At 37.8% G+C, this 22,971-nt stretch overlaps 1 protein-coding gene across 4 annotated transcripts in view; it reads left to right on the forward strand.

Annotated features, from left to right (window-relative positions):
* LOC127857618 (cGMP-dependent protein kinase, isozyme 1-like) overlaps positions 1-22,971 on the forward strand; it is a 92,296-nt gene that overhangs the window by 20,566 nt on the left and 48,759 nt on the right. For 2 of the 4 annotated variants that reach the window (XM_052394129.1, XM_052394118.1), the window contains exons 2-3: positions 1,497-2,222; positions 20,950-21,116. In XM_052394129.1, coding sequence (XP_052250089.1) covers positions 1,684-2,222; positions 20,950-21,116 — 706 coding nt within the window. In that variant the 5' untranslated portion in view covers positions 1,497-1,683. Of the gene's footprint in view, positions 1-1,236; positions 1,357-1,496; positions 2,223-4,990; positions 5,112-20,949; positions 21,117-22,971 lie in introns of those variants that run through there. The other 2 variants (XM_052394140.1, XM_052394151.1) reach the window with 2 other exon arrangements.

Consider the following 22,971-nt stretch of genomic DNA (forward strand, 5'->3'; position numbering starts at 1 on the left):
CTTTTCACAGATTTTGGCATTTTTTAACGTATTCATTAAATGCTTTATATCGATAAATGTAAACATTGGATCGTAAAAGCTCCAGTAAAAAATCAAGAATAAAATTAAAAAAAGGAAAAGAACATTGCCCGGACCAGGTTTCGAACCAGTGACCCCTGGAGTCCTGCCAGAGTCCTGAAGTAAAAACTCTTTAGCCTACTGAGCTATTCCGCCAAGTACACACACTTGACGTATTTTATACTTTATATAAGCAATCTTCGTAGTTTCACAAAATTTAACGACAAAAACAGAACTCTCCAAATTATTCAATCGTTTCGCGTTGCAACGCTTTATAATTTTTAGGTTTTAAAATCGTCAAAAGATGCATATAATGGCTATATTAGACCATGGTAAATGTTCAGTATTACTGTTTCCTCACAAATATCATAACTAAAACGAAAATTTGCGAATCTGAAACAACTTTTTTCAATTTTGTCAATTTACCAAAGCGTGAAAAGATCCCTTTAAAATAACTTACACTATACTACCGACATCGGGGAGACCGCGTGTTATGCGTACCACCCGTTTCCATACCCCAATGGTCTATTTCAAACTTTGAGGTCAAATGTCAAATTAGGCCATACAAAAACACGTCGGATTTGTCATTCATCATGCAAATTGAATATTATGTAACCCAAATGTTCATCATTTAAAGACTGTCTGCAATGTGAAACAACCGTCTCCTTACGGCAAACTTCTGTCACACTTAAACTTCAAACGTCGAATTTTTGCCGTAAACAGCTTGTTTGGACGGTTATTCCACCATGCATCATGCAGTTTAAAAATAATTTACCACAAACATGTATCCTGTGGAGGTGTGTCAGCCCATCGGCAAATGTCAATGTAACATCTAACGACCAACGGTCAAATATGTGTTAAATCAAGCATTAGTAGCAATGGACTCGAAAAGTTGCCGGCAGGTATCTTGCTAGTTGTAAGTATATGCTTTATGTATGTAAACACGGGAAGCTGTACAGCTCTAATATAGTTTGTATAAATTCTAGAATGTTTCTATTTAAACAATCCGAGTACAGGCATCCACTCTACCCACTAGTGCTATGCCGTCTCCGAGCATCTTAAGTATTCTTGTAGGGGAACGCGCGTCTTGATCTGCTGTTTGTCTATTTGCGAATAAGTGTCATGCTAAGCGATGTGAGAACGTTGATAAAGGCACTATATTTTATTAATTGCAATCTATGAACGGGCTCGACAATAGTTTTCTGTCCTTTATTAAAATTAGTTTCAAGTGCAAAGTATTGTGTTTGTATTTCTTTCTGCATCTATTTTTAGTGATATTGTGCAAAGCGATATTAACTGGTAGGTTTTTCATATGTTCCAAATTTACGGCATTGCGTTGTAAGTATCAATTTAGTTAAATGGCGTCAGGCTGACTGTTGTGAAGGTAACAACACTTTGTCAATTACTGTAATCGTCATGCAAAATATTTCTATTTTCAGGTGTACAGGCCAATCGTCTTAAACAACCAACTTCTCGATGATGCTTGTGTGTGACAATCATCTCAGATAGTTACTGTTGAGAGAAACAACGCAATCGAAACGCTGCGTCGTGATGCTTAGCAACAGATCGTGCGATATTTAAACCAATCAGAATCTCAGAATCTCAGAATATTGTGACGTAATCAAAATGCCTCCTCCGAATAGCCCGCCGTCACAGCAGACGTCTGCTCGACCGCTGCTCGGCGTAAAAGCCCGAAGCATTCCGACTCCGGCTAATCTAACCAATACCACTCGCAATGTACTACACTCACCATTCGCAAGTGTGTCCGCGAACATGGGCAACGGAGCGAGCGCTACAAAGATTATCATAGATGGGGAAACTTTAGATCTAGTGAAAATAAAACAAATCATACCGGAGCTTCGTAAGGAATTAAAACAAAAGGATGCGCAAATACAGCATTATGAACAGGAATTATTTGAAAAGAATAAACTTCTTGAAGAAAAGATTGCCGATGTATCGAGACTTAAAGAGGAAGTACATAAACTCAAATCGGTGTTGCAATTAAAGGTACACAAGGATGGAAAACCGGATATCCTCGCTACTATACAAGAGGATGGTGGTACTCAGGGGCACGAAAGGGCCAAGAAACAGGGAGTCTCGGGCGAGAGCCCCATGTCTGTTGGAGACGGCGAAATTGAGATTAAACACTTCGACAAAGACTTCAGGTATGTGTATCTGTTCTTTTTTAGCAGGAAATGCATGTGTTGCACGTGTGATTCGTTGACGCTTTGATTTAAACGCAATGCGTTTCATCTTGGCAGTTGTTTAAAACGATGTGATTACTTAATTAAGCAAAACCTCGTAATTGGAATACATGTTGACTTGTTTAAGATGCACTAAAGGTTATAAAATAAGTAAAAATAAGTAAGTGTGTTAAAAAAGAGGTATCAACATACTGGTTTGAACATTTGCTTAAAGAACATTTAGGCATCCATAAGCATTTTTGGTGTGATATTTAAACAAAACTTGTAACAAACTTACTTGGGGAAACAGCATTCAATAAACATTTATTATATGCATAAACAATCTTAATGTGTTACACTGGTGGTAAAGAAATACCAGGATATTCCAAACTATTGACTATAATTACGACCATCATAGAAAAGCATGATGGATACATTGATACTGAGACATTTTCGTCTAAAAGTGTGACAAACAATTGCCCACATGAAAGCTGGTTTGATGTATAGCTGTTTCACCAGTCTTTGACATTTAATGTCAAATAGGTAAAACAACAAAGTTAACTTAGAAGCACTTTATAAGAAATAGCTATGCCTGCAGGCTTTAAGGTAATTTTATCGCCAAAGTATATGAGCCAAATTTGTGAAAACTGGGCTTAATCCATGTTGGAAAGTGTCGCCCCAGATTAGCCTGTGCAGTCCACACAGTCTAATCAGGTAAGACACACTGGTTTTGTGGAATTTCGGGTTTGAAGGAAGTCTCTTCTTAATGAAAAAATCCAGTCAAGGGGGAAAGTTTCGTTCATACTGCACAGGCTAATGTGAGATAATACTTTACGCAAATGTATTTAGCCCATTTTTTCCAGACCGCTCATATGTCCATGCCATTATTGAAGAACTTTTGATCAAATGCTGAACAATCATTGATCAGGGCAAGAATACTTGATAATGATGTTGCGCAGGTGCTTTATGTGTGAATGTTTAGCATGCTTCAGCATACACCTGGTATAAGTATCACATGCTATTGGAAATGTGACTTATTTTTACTATATATTGCTCATAGCTATGGGCAAAGTCTCTGTAACTTATTGCTTTAAAGCATGCCTTCATCCTAGTTTCCAGGTGGTGTGCTATTCATGTACAGACAAATGTAACAAGACTATATTGCTTGAAGGGGTTCTTTGATTGTGTCTTTCCTAAGGCAGTCACATAATTTAACTATTGTTTTTGTGTGTGACTGCAGAGATGCCAGCATAAATATTGAATCTTGGTAAAGAACGTTGTGGATCTTTCCTCACAGCTGTCAATGACTTTTTATAAGATGAGAATTACGTGAAATACATTAATATTTATTATGTATTTTTTAACTAATTTCCTTCTTTTTGTTGTTTTGTTTACCTTTTGAACAATGATATGGTATAAGTTTACAATGCCTTTTTTGTTCTTTTTCTAAAAGATCAGTGAATATTGTGTTAGAATTTGTGAAAGGTAAAATTGTCTTTACACGTACATGTATATTATCATTTATTACTTGTGGACCCTATGGTTTACTATTATAAACTGTATTGCTTTATTTTTGTGTTAATTACATCAGACATCACATGCACATGGACAATAAGATGAATTGACGTTCATCATGAATTTGTTCCTGTTTGATTGAGTGTTTTTAAATAAGTTTAAAATGTAGGTTTGTTTAAATATAATTTATGCTAAAGTGAATGGCTGTCAAGTGCAAGTATTTTACTACATCAGCTCATTTAGCAATAATAAATCATGGTAGTATTAGTCTGTATTGCCCCACTTTATTTCAGATAGGAATGTTCCCGTATATATAATATATGTGAAACCCTTTCTCACTGAGAAGCAAAGTGGAAGTGGCTATGTGCAAACAGCATAAAACCGGAACAGCCTGCTAGCAACTCTCAGTTTGTTCATGTTTTATGCTGTTTGCTGCTCATCTGAGTATCTAAGGTTGGAGTTGAAGCCTTAAAAACTGGAATCCAGTAAGAAAGGTCTAAAATTCAATGTAACTTTCTTAGGGACTTCAAATGCGTGAAAATAGGTATCTAAGTGGTACAGGGTTAAGTCAGATATTAAATATTGAACATAGACATGGAATAGTATGCGGCTTAAGATGATTTAGTCACTGCTGAAAAAGTTTTAAAACAATTCTTCTCTAATAATGTATTGCCATGGTTTGCCACTCAATTATCCTATGTTTTCAAATATCATATAATCAGACTTTCATGGTGATTAATGACAATTCTGAACAAACATTAATCAAAACCATTTATTAAAATTATTTTTTATTTGTTTTATCTTTTTAACCTTAATAATTAGTTCAAATTTGTTTAATATGCTCAAAGTAAAATGCATCTGACGGCATCTGATGCCGGAAAATACCAACACTGCTATATTAATCTAGATGAATGCCTGTATATTTTGGCATGCTTGTTTAGTTAATTCAAGCCACTTTATGTCCATTAGATTTTTCTACTGATAAAATTATGGCTGTTTTGATTCTGTAGTACGTTGGTCATGTAATTATATATATCAATTCTCCTTTGGGTTAATGACTTAAAGATAAATAAACATCAATAGTCAAGGATGATTAGTTGACAGGACAGACACATACACAATAGCAATAGTGCATCTACCCATATTTACTCTGACATACAAAGTTGAGATGGATTATTATCTATTAAGTTATAGATGCTTGATTATCTAAAGCAAATATTAGCTTACCTTTCTAATACAAATACACAACTTTTACTTATTTCAGAACAAGAAGATGAAGTGTAAAATTATTTATTTATAACACTTCCTGGACCTCCATTATTGAGTTGATTGTAAACTGCTTTTGGAGTATTTCAGGTTAAGTTTTCGTTAATTTTTGCTACATTTGATAATATTGACATAATTAATTTTAAGATATGAAGGCAGAATATCAAGAGGGTATAGATGTGTATTTTAGATGTAAGTTAATGATAAAAAATAAGTTAAGCGAACCTAACAACCCTTTTTTTGGCGATATCGAAGTGGGAACTAAAAAAACTTGTTTCCCCTGATGATTTAACCAAATGCGTTGTTATACCAAATTATATATTTATAATTATATACCAAATTATTATACCAAAATGAAAAAAGATACATTTGAAAGTTTAAACATTTGTTTTTAGCTCATCTATTTTTTGAAAAAAAATTATGAGCTATTGTCATCACCTTGGCGTCGGCGTCGGCGTCTGCGTCGGCGTCGGCGTCCGGTTAAGTTTTGCGTTTAGGTCCACTTTTCTCAGAAAGTATCAATGCTATTGCATTCAAACTTGGTACACTTACTTACTATCATGAGGGGACTGGGCAGGCAAAGTTAGATAACTCTGGCGTGCATTTTGACTGAATTATGTGCCCTTTTTATACTTAGAAAATTGAAAATTTTGGTTAAGTTTTGCGTTTAGGTCCACTTTTTTCAGAAAGTATCAATGCTATTGCATTCAAACTTGGTACACTTACTTACTATCATGAGGGGACTGGGCAGGCAAAGTTAGATAACTCTGGCGTGCATTTTGACAGAATTATGTGCCCTTTTTATACTTAGAAAATTGAAAATTTTGGTTAAGTTTTGTGTTAAGGTCCATTTTATTCCTTAAGTATCAAAGCTATTGCTTTCATACTTGCAACACTTACTAACTACCGTAAGGGGACTGTGCAGGCAAAGTTATGTAACTCTGACTGGCATTTGGACGGAATTATGGGCCCTTTATACTTAGAAAATTGAAAGTTTGGTTAAGTTTTGTGTTTTGGTCCACTTTACCCCTAAAGTATCATAGATATTGCTTTCATACTTGGAACACTCGCAAACTATCATAAGGGTACAGTAAAAGGACAAGTTGCATAACTCTGGATGTCATTTTTACGGAATTATGGCCCTTTTTTGACTTAGTAACTTTGAATATATGGTTAAATTTTGTGTTTCGATCCACTTTACTTCTTAAGTATCAAGGCTATTGCTTTCAAACTTCAAATACTTTCATGCTATCATGAGGTTACTGTACCTGGCAAGTTGAATTTTACCTTGACCTTTGAATGACCTTGACTCTCAAGGTCAAATTATTAAATTTCTCTAAAATTGCCATAACTTCTTTATTTATGATTAGATTTGATTGATACTTTGACAAAACTACTCTTACCTGACATACCACAATAGACTCCACCCAAACCATCGCCCGTGCCCCCCCCCCAACCCCCCCCCTATTTTTTTTTTTTTTTTTTTTTTAAGATCATCTCACAAATGACCACCACACCCTCACACTATACCCCCCCCCACCCCACCCCCTCCCCAATTTTTTTTTTAAACGGTTAAAAAACAAAACTATTTATTTTGATTATTTTATGTTTGAAATACCGTCCAACCATCGCACCCAATAATCCCCCCCCCCACCCCCCCTCCCCCCCACCCGAATCGCCCCCCTATTTTTTTTTTTTTTTTTTTTTAAGATCATCTCACAAATTACCACCACACCCTCACACTATACCCCCCCACCTCACCCCCCCCCCCAATTTTTTTTTATGAAACGGTTAAAAAACACAAATATTTATTTTTATTATTTTATGTTTGAAATACCGTCCAAACCATCGCACCCAAGATCCCCCCCCACCCCCCCACCCCCCCACCCCCCCCCCCCCCCGATTTTTTTTTTCCTTTTTTTCGCATTTTTGGAAGAAAATGTAATAAATGTCCACACCCCCACACAATGCACCGCTCTTCACTCCACCCCTCCCTCCTTTGTGATTGAAAATGAGAGTCCCTTCACCTTTAAAAAGAAAATAGATGAGCGGTCTGCACCCGCAAGGCGGTGCTCTTGTTAAGAGTGTAGGAATTCAAGCTCCAAAGAAAAACAGATATAATTAAGTGAATTTAAATAAATAAATACCATTTTAAGCAGACATATTTTCTCATTTTGATTGTCAAAAAGTGCACATACAAATCATTATGGCTCAAATTAACTTTTAAGCGACATGCCCGCAATTTCAACATATTTCGACTATAACCTCTCCCAGTGAAAAATATAGTGCTAAACAACCCCTATTTTAACCTGAAATAATTAACATCACTTATATTCTGAAACCAACAAATTTATTGTTACAAAAAAACGCTTACTTATTGGCACTATCAATAGTTCAATGCTACCAATATTTTTGTTTTATCATGCAATTGCCCTTCTAATGGAAAATTGTAAGTCAGAGTAATTAACCTGAGGTTCTATTGTTTTGCTATTGTTCCATGGACTGTAAAGAAGTGAGGTCAATAGGAATTAAATAAACATTGTTTAATATATTTTAATGTTTTTAGGCACTATTTTGACCCTTTTAACTTGATATTTGTAGGAAGGGAATTTCGAAATAGAAAATTTTACCAACTTTTATTTGACATTTCATCATGTTTCCCTTTAAAAATGACATATTGTCCTTTTTGTATACACCAGTTTTGAAAAAACTGGACGTATAATAGTTTCACCCTTGGCGGCGGCGGCCGGGCATTGAGCGGGCAGCGGCATCCACAGCAGTGTCCGCTCTCTAATTCAAAAAGTTTTCATCCGAACTTCACCAAACTTGGTCAGAAGTTGTTTCTAGACAATATCTAGGTCAAGTATGAATATGGGTCATGCCGGGTCAAAAACTAGGTCATGGGATCACTTAGTGAATTTCAAAGATTTAGCATGGTCTCCGCTCTCTAATTGAAGAAGTTTTCATCTGATCTTCACCAAATTTGGTCAGAAGTTGTATCTTGATAATATCTTGGTCAAGTTTGAATATGGGTCATGCCGGGTCAAAAACTAGGTCACGGGGTCACTTAGTGAATTTCAAGGATTTAGCATGGTGTCTGCTCTCTGAATGAAGTAGTTTTCATCTGATCTTCAACAAATTTGGTCTGAAGTTGTGTCTAAATGATATCTAGGTCAAATATGGGTCATGCCGGGTCAAAAATTAGGTCACGAGGTCACTTAGTGCATTTCAAGCATTTAGCATGGTGTCCGCTCTCTAATTGAAGTAGTTTTCATTCGATCTTCACCAAATTTGGTCAGAAGTTGTATCTTGATAACATCTAGGTCAAGTTTAAATATGTGTCATGCCGGGTCAAAAACTAGGTCATTTGGTCACTTAGTGCATTTGAAGGATTTAGCATGTCTGCTCTCTAATTGAAGTAGTTTTCATCCGATCTTCACCAAATTTGGTCGGAAATTGTATTTTTAACAATATTTAGGTCAAGTTCGAATATGGGTCATGCTTGGTCAAAAACTAGGTCATGGGGTCACTTAGTGCATTTCAAGGATTTAGCATGGTGTCCGCTCTCTAATTGAAGAAGTTTTCATCCGATCTTCACCAAATTTGGTCAGAAGTTGTGTCTTTATGATATCTAGGTCAGTTTTAAATATCGGTCAGTCCGGGTAATAAACAAGGTCACTTAGTGCATTTTAAGTATTAAGCATGGTGTCCACTCTCTTATTGAAGTAGTTTTCATCCGATCTTCACCAAATTTGGTCAGAAGTTGTATCTAGACAATATCTAGGTCAAGTTTGAATATGGGTCATGCCGGGTCAAAAACTAGGTCATGGGGTCACTTAGTGCATTTCAAGGATTTAGCATGGTGTCCGCTCTCTAATTGAAGTAGTTTTCATCCGATCTTCATCAAATTTGGTCAGAAGTTGTGTCTAAATGATATCTAGGTCAAGTTCAAATATGGGTCATGCCGGGTAAAAAACTAGGTCACTAGTTCACTTAGTGCATTTCAAGCATTTAGCATGGTGTCCAAAACCTTCAAACAGGCGTATCTTGTGACAGTTTGGCACTCTTGTTTGTTAATAGCAGATTTAAATAGGCAGAGGCAAACTTTATTGTGTATTACCTCCCCCCTCCCATATGCAAATTACTTCAGTTTGTACAGTATACCTGTAGTGCAGGCAAGGGTGTGTTGTTAATTGTTTGTCTTGGAATACATAGACTACATTGTTTACTAGCCTTACATAAAAAGCTAGCTATTGGTAAGAAGAATTTCTCTCCAGAAATAGTTATTTTCTTATCATTAAAGAAGAAAGCACCAATACAATAACAATTGCACCAATCAGTTACAAGACCTTTGCCGAGAGTTGATCCCATGCAGAAAATATTACAAATAAAAAGTACTGTGAAACCTCACTATTAAGACCACCTGTGGGACTATTGAATGTTGGTCCTAATATTGAGGTGATCTTAATGCTGAGTTTTCCTGAATGTTGATGGACACATTAAACAAATGGTAAATATTCATGAACTTTAATCTTTGTGCATGCAATATTACAGTAATCAATCAATACATTGTACAAAGATAGTATTTCAAGCTTTTCAAACAAGAACTGAAACATAATTTTCATCATGACACTATCCTTTTAAAAATCAAATAAATGTACTGTGTTTTTTGCTAGTGAGCCTCAGATTTCTAGAAACAGGTAACCCATTTATGCCTAGTGGATTCTCCCATCCTTCTAAATTGGATCAATTTACTTCCAAAATTAGAGATGTCTAGTATATTTATTTCTATGTTTAGAATATTTCTTACAGAAATTCCTTTAAGCAAACAGCGCAGACCCTGATGAGATGCAGCATCATGCGGCGTCTCATCTGGGTCTACACTGTTAGCCAAGGCCTTTTTTCTAGAGGCTAGGCATAAATGGGTTATTTTCTAAGCAGAGCTTTTTACTTTAACCACTATTGTTAAAATCAATCTTTTATTTTAAACACAACTATCTTACTCAGTTATCTGTACTTTTAAACTATTCACATTGTTTAATCTTTAAAGTGTGTACCAAACAATCACCAGTTTTACGATCAAAGACTCCATCATATAAGCTAATTACCAATCAAGAATCAAGGGTTACAAAGAGAAACAAGGGCAAAATATGTGACACCTTGCAGTCGATGTAAATGCATTAAATGGGTCACAATGACTCCGTACACAAACCAGATCAAACCAAAAAACCCAAACAAGTAAGGTGTGAAAGTTACTGGTCATTTAGCGGATGTCAATTTTTACATGTTTGAATGTCGTTGATTGGTACTGATTTAAGTGGTCGAAGTAGCTGTTAGCTGGTTGCTTGTGTCAGCGATCACTGAAATATAGAAGGAAAATTGCAGGACTGAAATATGGTGGTGGTTAAAGCAATTTTGTCTTAATGACTGGGTTGTCGTTTAGAGAGTTGTTACGGTACTTAATTGAGGTAACACCTGATGAAAACATGGCCATAGTGACTCTTGGATGGAGGTGACACCTGATGAAAACATGGCCATAGTGACTCTTGGATGTATGGGACACCTGATGAAAACATGGCCATAGTAACTCTTGGATGGAGGGGACACCTGATGAAAACATGGCCATAGTATCTCTTGGATTTAGGGGACACCTCATGAAAACATGGCCATAGTAACTCTTGGATGGAGGTGACACCTGATGAAAACATGGCCATAGTAACTCTTGGATTTAGGGGACACCTGATGAAAACATGGCCATAGTAACTCTTGGATGGAGGTGACACCTGATGAAAACATGGCCATAGTAACTCTTGGATTTAGGGGACACCTGATGAAAACATGGCCATAGTAACTCTTGGATGTAGGGGACACCTGATGAAAACATGGCCATAGTAACTCTTGGATAAAGGTGACACCTGATGAAAACATGGCCATAGTGACTCTTGGATTTAGGGGACACCTGATGAAAACATTGCCATAGTAACTCTTGGATGGAGGTGACACCTGATAAAAACATGGACATAGTGACTCTTGGATTGAGGTGACACCTGATGAAAACATGGCCATAGTGACTCTTGGATGGAGGGGACACCTGATGAAAACATGGCCATAGTGACTCTTGGATGGAGGGGACACCTTATGAAAACATGGCCATATTGACTCTTGTATGTAGGGGACACCTGATGAAACCATAGCCATAGTGACTCTTGGATGTAGGGGACACCTGATGAAAACATGGCCATAGTGACTCTTGAATGGAGGGGACACCTGATGAAAACATGGCCATGGTGACTCTTGGATGTAGGGGACACCTGATGAAAACATGGCCATAGTAACTCTTGGATGGAGGTGACACCTGATAAAACATGGTCATAGTGACTCTTGGATGTAGGGGACACCTGATAAAAACATGGTCATAGTGACTCTTGGATGTAGGGGACACCTGATGAAAACATGGCTATAGTGACTCTTGGATGTAGGGTACACCGGATGAAAACATGGCCATAGTGACTCTTTGATGGAGCTGACACCTGATAAAAACATGGCCATAGTGACTCTTGGATGTAGGGGACACCTGATAAAACATGGCCATAGTAAATCTTGGATGAAGGTGACACCTGATGAAAACATGGCCATAGTGACTCATGGATGGAGGGGACACCTGATGACAACATGGCCATAGTAGCTCTTGTATGGAGGGGACACCTGATGAAAACATGGCCATAGTAACTATTGGATGTAGGGGACACCTGATGAAAACATGGCCATAGTGACTCTTGGATGGAGGTGACACCTGATGAAAACATGGCCATATAGACTCTTGGATGGAGGTGACACCTGATGAAAACATGGCCATAGTGACTCTTGGATGGAGGTGACACCTGATGAAAACATGGCCATATAGACTCTTGGATGGAGGTGACACCTGATGAAAACATGGCCATAGTAACTCTTGGATGGAGGTGACACCTGATGAAAACATGGCCATAGTAACTCTTGGATGGAGGTGACACCTGATGAAAACATGGCCATAGTAACTCTTGGATGGAGGTGACACCTGATGAAAACATGGCCATATAGACTCTTGGATGGAGGTGACACCTGATGAAAACATGGCCAAAGTGACTCTTGGATGTAGGGGACACCTGATGAAAACATGGCCATATTAACTCTTATATGGAGGTTACACCTGATGAAAACATGGCCATAGTAACTCTTGGATGGAGGTGACACCTGATGAAAACATGGCCATAGTAACTCTTGGATGGAGGTGACAACTGATGAAAACATGGCCATAGTGACTCTTGAATGGAGGTGACACCTGATGAAAACATGGCTATAGTGACTCTTGGATGTAGGGGACACCTGATGAAAACATGGCCATAGTGACTCTTGGATGTAGGGGACACCTGATGAAAAAATGGCCATATTTACTCTTGGATGGAGGGGACACCTGATGAAAACATGGCCATAGTGACTCTTGGATGGAGGGGACACCTGATGAAAACATGGCCATAGTGACTCTTGGATGTAGGGGACACCTGATGAAAACAAGGCCATAGTGACTCTTGGATGGAGGGGACACCTGATGAAAACATGGCCATAGTGACTCTTGGATGTAGGGGACACCTGTTGAAAACATGGCCATAGTGACTCTTGGATGTAGGGGACACCTGTTGAAAACATGGCCATAGTGACTATTGGATGGAGGTGACACCTGATGAAAACATGGCCATTGTCACTCTTGAATGGAGGTGACACCTGATGAAAACATGGCCATAGTAACGTTTGGATGGAGGTGACACCTGATGAAAACATGGCCATAGTGACTCTTGGATGTAGGGGACACTTGATGAAAACATGGCCATAGTGACTCTTGGATGTAGGGGACACCTGATGAAAACATGGCAATAGTGACTCTTGAATGGAGGTGACACCTGATGAAAACATGGCCATAGTGACTCTTGGATGTAGGGGACACCTGATGAAAACATGGCCATAGTAACTCTTGTATGTAGGGGACACCTGATTGATGAAACCATAGCCATAGTGACTCATGGATGGAGGGGACACCTGATGACAACATGGCCATGGTGACTCTTGGATGGAGGGGACACCTGATGAAAACATGGCCAAAGTGACTCTTGGATGGAGGGGACACCTGATTGATGAAACCATAGCCATAGTGACTCATGAATGGAGGGGACACCTGATGACAACATGGCCATGGTGACTCTTGGATGGAGGGGACACCTGATGAAAACATGGCCATAGTAACTCTTGGATGGAGGGGACACCTGAAGAAAACATGGCCATAGTTACTCTTGGATGGAGGGGACACCTGATGAAAACATGGCCATAGTGACTCTTGTATGTAGGGGACACCTGATGAAAACATGGCCATAGTAACTCTTGGATGGGGGTGACATCTGATGAAAACATGGCCATAGTGACTCTTGGATGTAGGGGACACCTGATAAAACCATAGCTATAGTGACTCTTGGATGGAGGGGACACCTGATGAAAACATGGCCATAGTGACTCTTGTATGTAGGGGACACCTGATGAAACCATAGCCATAGTGACTCTTGGATGGAGGGGACACCTGATGAAAACATGGCCATAGTGACTCTTGGATGTAGGTGACACCTGATGAAAACATGGCTATAGTGACTCTTGGATGTAGGGGACACCTGATGAAAACATGGCCATAGTTACTCTTGAATGTAGGTGACACCTCATGAAAACATGGCCATAGTAACCCTTGGATGAAGGTGACACCTGATGAAAACATGGCCATAGTAACTCTTGGATGTAGGTGACACCTGATGAAAATATGGCCATAGTGACTCTTGGATGTAGCGGACACCTGATGAAAACAAGGCCATAGTGACTCTTGGATGTAGGGGACACCTGATGAAAACATGGCCATAGTTACTCTTGTATGGAGGGGACACCTGATGAACCCATAGCCATAGTGACTCTTGGATGGAGGGGACACCTGATGAAAACATGGTCATAGTGACTCTTGTATGGAGGGAACACCTGATGAAAACATGGCCATAGTGACCCTTGAATGGAGGTGACACCTGATAAAAACATGGCCATAGTGACTCTTGGATGTAGGGGACACCTGATGAAAACATGGCCATATAGACTCTTGGATGTAGGTGACACCTGATGAAAACATGGCCATAGTGACTCTTGGATGAAGGGGACACCTGATGAAAACATGGACATAGTGACTCTTGGATGTAGGGGACACCTGATGAAAACATGGCCATAGTGACTATTTGATGTAGGTGACACCTCATAGAAACATGGCCATAGTGATTCTTGGATGGAGGTGACACCTGATTAAAACATGGCCATAGTGACTCTTGGATGGAGAAGACACCTAATGAAAACATGGCCATAGTGACTCTTGGATGAGGGGACACCTGATGAAAACAATGCCATAGTGACTCTTGGATGTAGGGGACACCTGATGAAAACATGGCCATAGTGACTCTTGGATGTAGGGGACACCTGATAAAACATGGCCATAGTGACTCTTGGATGTAGGTGACACCTGATGAAAACATGGCCATAGTGACTCTTGGATGGAGGGGACACCTGATGAAAACATGGACATAGTGACTCTTGGATGTAGGGGACACCTAATGAAAACATGGCCATAGTGACTATTTGATGTAGGTGACACCTCATAGAAACATGGCCATAGTGACTCTTGGATGGAGAAGACACCTAATGAAAACATGGCCATAGTGACTCTTGGATGAGGGGACACCTGATGAAAACAATGCCATAGTGACTCTTGGATGTAGGGGACACCTGATGAAAACATGGCCATAGTGACTCTTGGATGTAGGGGACACCTGATAAAACATGGCCATAGTGACTCTTGGATGTAGGTGACACCTGATGAAAACATGGCCATAGTGACTCTTGGATGGAGGGGACACCTGATGAAAACATGGACATAGTGACTCTTGGATGTAGGGGACACCTAATGAAAACATGGCCATAGTGACTATTTGATGTAGGTGACACCTCATAGAAACATGGCCATAGTGACTATTGGATGTAGGTGACACCTAATGAAAACATGGCACTAGTGACTCTTGGATGTAGGGGACACCTGATGAAAACATGGCCATAGTGACTCTTGGATGTAGGGGACACCTGATGAAAACATAGCCATAGTGACTCTTGGATATAGGGGACACCTGATGAAAACATGGCCATAGCAACTCTTGGATGTAGGGGACACCTGATGAAAACATGTCCATAGTGACTATTGGATGTAGGGGACACCTGATGAAAACATGGCCATAGTGACTCTTAGATGGAGGGGACACCTGATTAAAACATGGCCATAGTGACTATTGGATGGAGGGGACACCTGATGAAAACATGGCCATAGTGACTATTGGATGGAGGGGACACCTGATGAAAACATGGCCATAGTGACTATTGGATGGAGGGGACACCTGATGAAAACATGGCCATAGTGACTATTGGATGGAGGAGACACCTGATGAAAACATGGCCATAGTGACTATTGGATGGAGGGGACATCTGATGAAATCATGGCCATAGTGACTATTGGATTGAGGGGACAACTGATGAAAACATGGCCATAGTGACTCTTGGATGGAGGGGACACCTGATGAAAACATGGCCATATTGACTCTTGGATGGAGGGGACACCTGATGAAAACATGGCCATAGTGACTATTGGATGGAGGGGACACCTGATGAAAACATGGCCATAGTGACTATTGGATGGAGGGGACACCGGATGAAAACATGGCCATAGTGACTATTGGATGGAGGGGACACCTGATGAAAACATGGCCATAGTGACTATTGGATGGAGGGGACACCTGATGACAACATGGACATAGTGACTATTGGATGGAGGGGACACCTGATGAAAACATGGCCATAGTGACTATTGGATGGAGGGGACACCTGATGAAAACATGGCCATAGTAACTCTTGGATGGTCACGGGAGCTGCTGAATGTGACAATGAGCCACGATACTGAGGCTTAATGCATGTGAATTATAAGTCATTGCAGATTAGCAATTGAAATCTGTTCAAACCGCATAGGCTTATCTGGGACAACACGTTTTGCAATTGCATTTAGCCAGTTATTCCAGACCAAAATTCATAATAATGACTGATGATGATATATCTGTATTTACTGTTTGCCAATTAACTTTAGAAATTAGGTAATTTTGCTCTATTACAGACATTTCAACATCAGTTTAAATTCCCAACTTTCCCCTACTGTACGATCCCTTGGGCATATGCTAATGGTGGCTGTATAGTTGTTTTTAAAATTCAGCCATAGGTTGGGGAATATTTTAATGTGTACATATTGATCAGGGAAAGGAATTCTTGTATCACCATGTTTAGAATATTGGTTTGTGTTCATGACATTTCGATAACCACCTGCTTTTCAGCACAAAATGTTTATGGGTTTCGTTTTTGCAGAAATAACTTGTGATACAAAATCCATGTATTGAAAACTTTGGAAATTTACTAGAAAAATTAACAACACATTTCCATAAAATGTGGCAGAACAATGGACATCAAACGTGTTGAACTCTGTTACCATTTATTTGTTGAATATGATTTGTTCCTTGTGTTTTTTTTATGGTATTTGTAAAACCTTTTATTGGTTGTTTTAACTTCTAACTTGTGCTGAATAGCAGGTGGTAATCAAAATGTAATCAGTGTTCCGTGGTACATGTTTTTTTATACACAATGTAAAGGATTTATAAATGAATGTTTTGCCAAATGTTTGTTGCTGAAAAAAACACTAACACAATAACTATAGCCAATATAAATATATTTCCAATGTTTATTTTTTTACATTAGCATTACAGTTCATGTAGGAAAAAACATAATGTGATTCTGTACACTGCCCAGATACATTATTTATTCATACTAAACCACTAACTGTGGTTACACTGGCTATATTTCGTACAGGGCTTGCCAAGTAACCACCAACATACCTGGTATAAAGGACCAGACAGTTTCCCTAACTTCCATGGCATCATGGTCATAATATTCTACATTTGTAATTGATCATCTTGGCAAAATAAATGTTTATACATATTCTGTCTTCCTCCAACTGGGGCATTTAATATTCCTGGCTTTCTGATTATCTTTTATGTGAAGAATACCAAGTGAGTGTTACCAACAGTGTTGACAGCCTTGTAGTTTAGATGTTGTGAATAACAAGAGCTTTGTCACACATAAAACAGCAGTTCCTTCCAGTTTCAGAGTAAGATCACCATTGGTTTCATTGACCTAGCCTATAGTGTTTTTAACCAGGTTTTCCGAAGGAAAAAACTGGTTATTAGATTGGCGAATGTCATTGGGCTGGCGGGCTGGCGGGCAGAACAAGCTTGTCTGGGCCATAACTTTGTCGTTCATTGTGAGATTTTAAAATCATTTTGCACATTTGTTCACCATCATTAGACGGTGTGTCGCGCAAAAGAATTACGTCAATATCTCCAAGGTCAAGGTCACACTTTGAGTTCAAAGGTAAAAAATGGCCATAAATGAGCTTTTCCGGGCCATAACTATGTCATTCATTGTGAGATTTTAAAATCATGTGGCACATTTGTTCACCATCATTGGAAGGTGTGCTGCACGAAAGAATTACGTCACTATCTCCAAGGTCAAGGTCGCCACAACTAAAAATAGATTTATTTTAAAAGAAGGGGGGTAACTATGAACTATCAGTTCAGTTTGAATTGTCTCCCTTTATCAGACTTTTTTTTTTCAAATTAAAAACCTGGTTTTGTGACAATTTTGTCCCTTGTTTGTGTAATGGCAGGGCACAGATTTTAGTTTTCACTTTCTGTTACCATAGCAACTACCATTTTGGTATTTAATTTAAAATAAAAGACTGAAAAATGCTACTTATTCAGCATTAGGCCCCTTTTTCCTATACCAAGTTTCATTAACAAATTTGGCAAATATTTAATATTTCCATACTTCATTTGACATTATATCAACCTGAATTGCCATTCTGCTAACATGCGCCAGTGGCAGGCTTTTGAATTTATCAGTTTGCCTTATATATGCTTATATTGTTGAATATTTTATGTAAAGCACACTTTTTGTTTATTCTACCTGAATTCTCGATTGATTCATTTTTCCCGTAGCGTTTGTATGTTATCAGCAGTGGATGCAAATTTTCTCCCGCACTTCGTGGAACAGTTCTTCCTTAAGTAGGCTGTTTGGTATGCATGAATGTAGATGGCCAACAATAAAATCCCAGCAGAGGGGGATGAACAAGTTCACAAGTTGCAAGGATGTCATGCTGCATGTATACATCATTTATATAATGCAATACTGGTGACTGTAAGAAGGCGATGTGACACGATTTAAGGAAGCAACCTCAGCAGATCTTTCCAGAGTCCAGACTAATCCCATTAAAGAGGGCATCAGTGTGTATTGTGGACGAATGTTTATGGTTTGCTACAATTGTCATTGTGTCAAATCAAATTGATACATCAACACACAAAGCTGAAGAAATATTTCATTTACTTAACCCTTTCCCATTATTCAGAAGCAAAGTGAATATGGCTATGTGCATACAGCATAAAACCGGGGCCCGTATTCACCAAACAATTTTTAGACTTAAGTCTAAGAATAAAGAAAATTCCTTAAATTAGAATATTCAAGAATTTCTTTAACTTTGAGTCAAACGTGGTATTAACCACCTCTATCTACATCATTATTCTTGTCGAACATTTTGTTAATGACATATTCATCAGTGGGGGTCTGTATATATTCAAACCCTGGACATATTTTTCTTGGTTCTAGTTCTATTCTTTATTTTTAAGTCTAAAAATGGGTTGGTGAATACAGGCCCAACAGCTTTTGATTAACTCAGGCAGTCTGTTCAGGTTTTTTGCTGTTTGCTTCGCATCAGTATCTAGGGGTTGGAAATAGAAAGGTATTTAGTTAAATGTAACTTTCTTAGGGACTGCAAATGCATCAAAATAATGTCTAAGTGGTAAAGGGTTAAGAAATTGCAGAGGCTTATCCATGGAAACAGTTTGATTGTTTACAGAGAATTGATCAAGAAAAACTATTTCTTTGAGTATTATTCAACTACAGCTGTGGTGACATGTTCAATTAGTTCTAACAAGTGAAAGTAATCTCCAGCTATTGTAATTGGACATAGTGTTATGCTACTGAACAGTCTCATATATGATTCTATAGATTACCTACGTTTTTACTTCTTTTATGTTGTTAGTAAATTGTTTCAATTTGCACTTCAGGGAGATTAGTGTCTTTAATATAGAAGCAAAAATTTGCAGAAATGTTTGTTTGTTAAGAAAACATTGAGAAATCTTTCAACTGGATGTTTGATTAATATTTACAATAATATTTGCCATATGTTTTATATATGTTACAGGAGAAAATGAAAACTAAACAAATATAGTGTATATGTCTACATTTGCTCTCAAGCTGAATGGTAAATCATTATTTAAATCACCAGGATTATTTTTTGTTTCTTACAAGATAAACCCCTTTTTATAAAATCTCTAAATTTATCATAATTTGAAAAGTTTGTGACTGTGTGTATGCTGAGTAGGAACAACTTTGATGGCTATCACAATCTCATAATGATGAAAACAACCAGTAAATAGGTTCTGTATTCATTATATTTAGGTTAGTTCCTTCAAATGTTTTGTTTATTCTTTATATCACCTTCACAAACAAAATGAAATGCATATTTAGACATATTTTATTTATCGCTTCTTCCCTAACATGGAATTTTAAATTCAAATAACTCCTGATATAAACCAAGTACACAATGTATTTACATGTACACAATTAGGATTATTGATGTCAATATTCTCTTGATATCATTACAGGTATTGATTTTAAAAGAATTTCTATCAGTATTATATGTAAAGAATATTCATTTATTGTCTTTGATAGTCAAAGTTATTATTTTTTTCTAAATTCATGAGTGAAATTTATATGATATTTCTGATGCTAAAGTGTCTTTTATATCAAATAGTATGCCATATTGTTTTTGTTTAAGCATAAAAATATATTAATGTATTGCCGGTGAATTGATTTGTCAGTGAGGTATGATCTGTATCACCAGTGAAAGCGTTGAATTAACTTTGTCTGCCCATGCTTGCATGCAATTCTTCATCAAGACAAACCAATAAATTTCCAGTGATTGATAGAAACCATTTTATTTCCCTATTATCTGAAAGAATACTTCAACCTTTTGTTCTCTCATTTCTTTAAGATAAATTGGGAAAAAAACAATTACAAAGTAAAGCCAATTCCTATGTCTTCAATGTCTGTTAAATTGACAGATATGGTTCTTCAGTTCTTCATTACCACTTACTTGGTATCCTTAAGCTTAACCCATAAATCTTGTGGAATTGCATGGAAATACAGTGGAATGACTTGACACTAACATGGCCTCAAAGTAAAATAGCCATGCTGGAAAGTCAAGACTGGAACACTAAAATTGTCATTTAACTTGGAGAACAGGCGGTAAAATGCAAATTGTTTCAGAATGAACAGCTGCCAGCCTGGTTTCTTTTTATTTGCATACGATTTCTTTGTTCTTATGCTACATTAATGTTACATTTTAAATGAATACTATTTGCATTGTATCTTTCAAATCCTTCTTTTTTGTATGCAAAACAGATGAATATATAACTTACAATATGGAATTGCAGGGTATTTGTCTTAGTATTTGGGAATTCTTTGCATCAATCATGAAGAAGTGTTATATTGTTGCTCAAATGATTAATGAACATGTTTTGTCGCCTATATTGCGCACCTGTGAAATGTTTAACAAAAGTAAAATTTAATTGCAGTCGATCTGTTATACTTTATAATCTCCTTCTTCTGTTTCCAGATCAAAACAGCTGATTAAAGATGCAATTCTGGACAACGATTTCCTCAAGAAGCTAGACTCTGCTCAGATTCGTGAGGTGGTAGAGTGCATGTACGAGAAACAGGTCAAGCAGGGACATTTCATCATACGGGAAGGGGACCCGGGCCAGCACTTGTATGTGGCCGCAGGTACGTGGTTGTGATGGTCACCTGTCTGATGAACATGTTGTTGTACTTTAGCTGTGTACAAACTGTAGTACCTAAAAGTTATTTCCATAAGGCTACTATTCCATCTGTCCGCATCCGTATCCGCATCCGTATCCGCAAAATCATAATACAGACGCTATATTTCATTTATCCGCATACGTCGAATGTATCTTTCTTTTTTGGAAAAACTTCTGAACTGAAAACATGTACATGTATGCAGAAGAAGAGTTTTCCCATTTTTTATTAATTGTTGCTGCTGTTGCTCACGCGAAGAAGTGTAAACGTAAATGAAAGCACAGGTGGTGGGCACGTGCAATAGTAAGAAATCGCCAAACATTTGGAACTTACAACCATTTAGTTAAAGAACTTGAATTTGCTGATGAGGAGTTTAAAGGTTACTTTAGACTAAACAAACAACAATTTGGATACATTCTCTCTCTAGTTGAAGAGGTTTATTTAAAAAAAATCGGTTACAAGACAGACCATTGGGGCCAAACAACGCCTAGCTATTTGCTTGCGGTAACTATAAGTATTTTGTTTGAGTCAATAATTTGAATTTTATATACGTTTATTCAACTTTAATGTACTTACATATTGGCAACGTAAACTTAATCAACAATCATAAGCATAAAACAATATCAAATGATGCATATAATGTATTTAGAAATAAAATGTTCTCGAAAAGACCTGTGTTTCACTGTACTTGAGACATTAAACGAACAAGGAAAATATGTCACTTTAATTTGTAACAAAATTGTGGACATCGCTCGTTTTACTGTAAGGTTTCCATAGCAGCGCTTAAAATGTAAAGTCCTGTTTGTTGGCCGCCGGTCTGATTGTCCTATGCCTGTGCCACAGGGTAGGCCACATAACTAGCTGTGGACATATGCTGGAAACCATGCTCTTGGTTAACAGATGACAATAAAGATTGTTGTAATCTATGCTCAGGCACGGGCTGGCTGTAATTGTTTAGACCTGTAGGATATGTAGGCAGTGACAAAATAACGTTCGACTCCGCGTTATACAAGTCCATAGAAATCTGGAACTGGAGCCATGATTGCCTTTCTTTGGACAACTGTTTGGCACGAAGTGCACACTTTTTATTATATGGATAAAACTGAAAATTATAATTGAGATAATTGTTATGAAGGACAAGCATGAATTTTAGTAGATATAAGGTACAAATCATCATTCTGTCTGTAAAAGAATACAAATGGTAAATACCTGAAACATCTTCTTCTAGCGCCTTTGCTTTACTTTTCGAAACATTTGAGGTAAAATCTGAGTCACCATATGAAGAACTGCATTGATTAATTTTTCCCCAATTTGATAAGTTTTTCGGTTGATTTTTGAGATGACAGGGCTTGAATTACTTTTTTTTTTCAACTCGCAAAAAATTGCTAGTTGTTAATATTTCAACTCGCATTTTTTATTTCCAACTCGCAATACAAGTTTTCATAATAATGCATCCTTTGGTTGATAAAAAGTGATTGGCGATGTTCACTAAGCACTGAAAGGATGGACCTATGTTTATTTTAACTAAAAACTTCAAAGCAACATTGTAACACAATTGAGTGTAAAGAGTATTTTTTTTTATATCAGTTATATCATCCAAAGTTAATGCCTCGGTCCATATGGGGCGACATCTGGCCTTTTGCTACTGTTGCCACTGATCCACCACCTATTCACAGCTCTGCGTGGCTGGAACCCCTCATTATCTCTGATAGAGATTCGCATTAATTGGTCCATCCTTTCAGTGCTTAGTGAACATCGCCAATCACTTTTTATCCTTTTCATAACAGAAAAGCATCTTTCACACTCAGCATTGCTGAGGGGG

The sequence above is a fragment of the Dreissena polymorpha genome, chromosome 1, assembly GCF_020536995.1.
Source record: "Dreissena polymorpha isolate Duluth1 chromosome 1, UMN_Dpol_1.0, whole genome shotgun sequence".
NCBI classification, from domain to species: Eukaryota; Metazoa; Mollusca; class Bivalvia; order Myida; family Dreissenidae; genus Dreissena; species Dreissena polymorpha.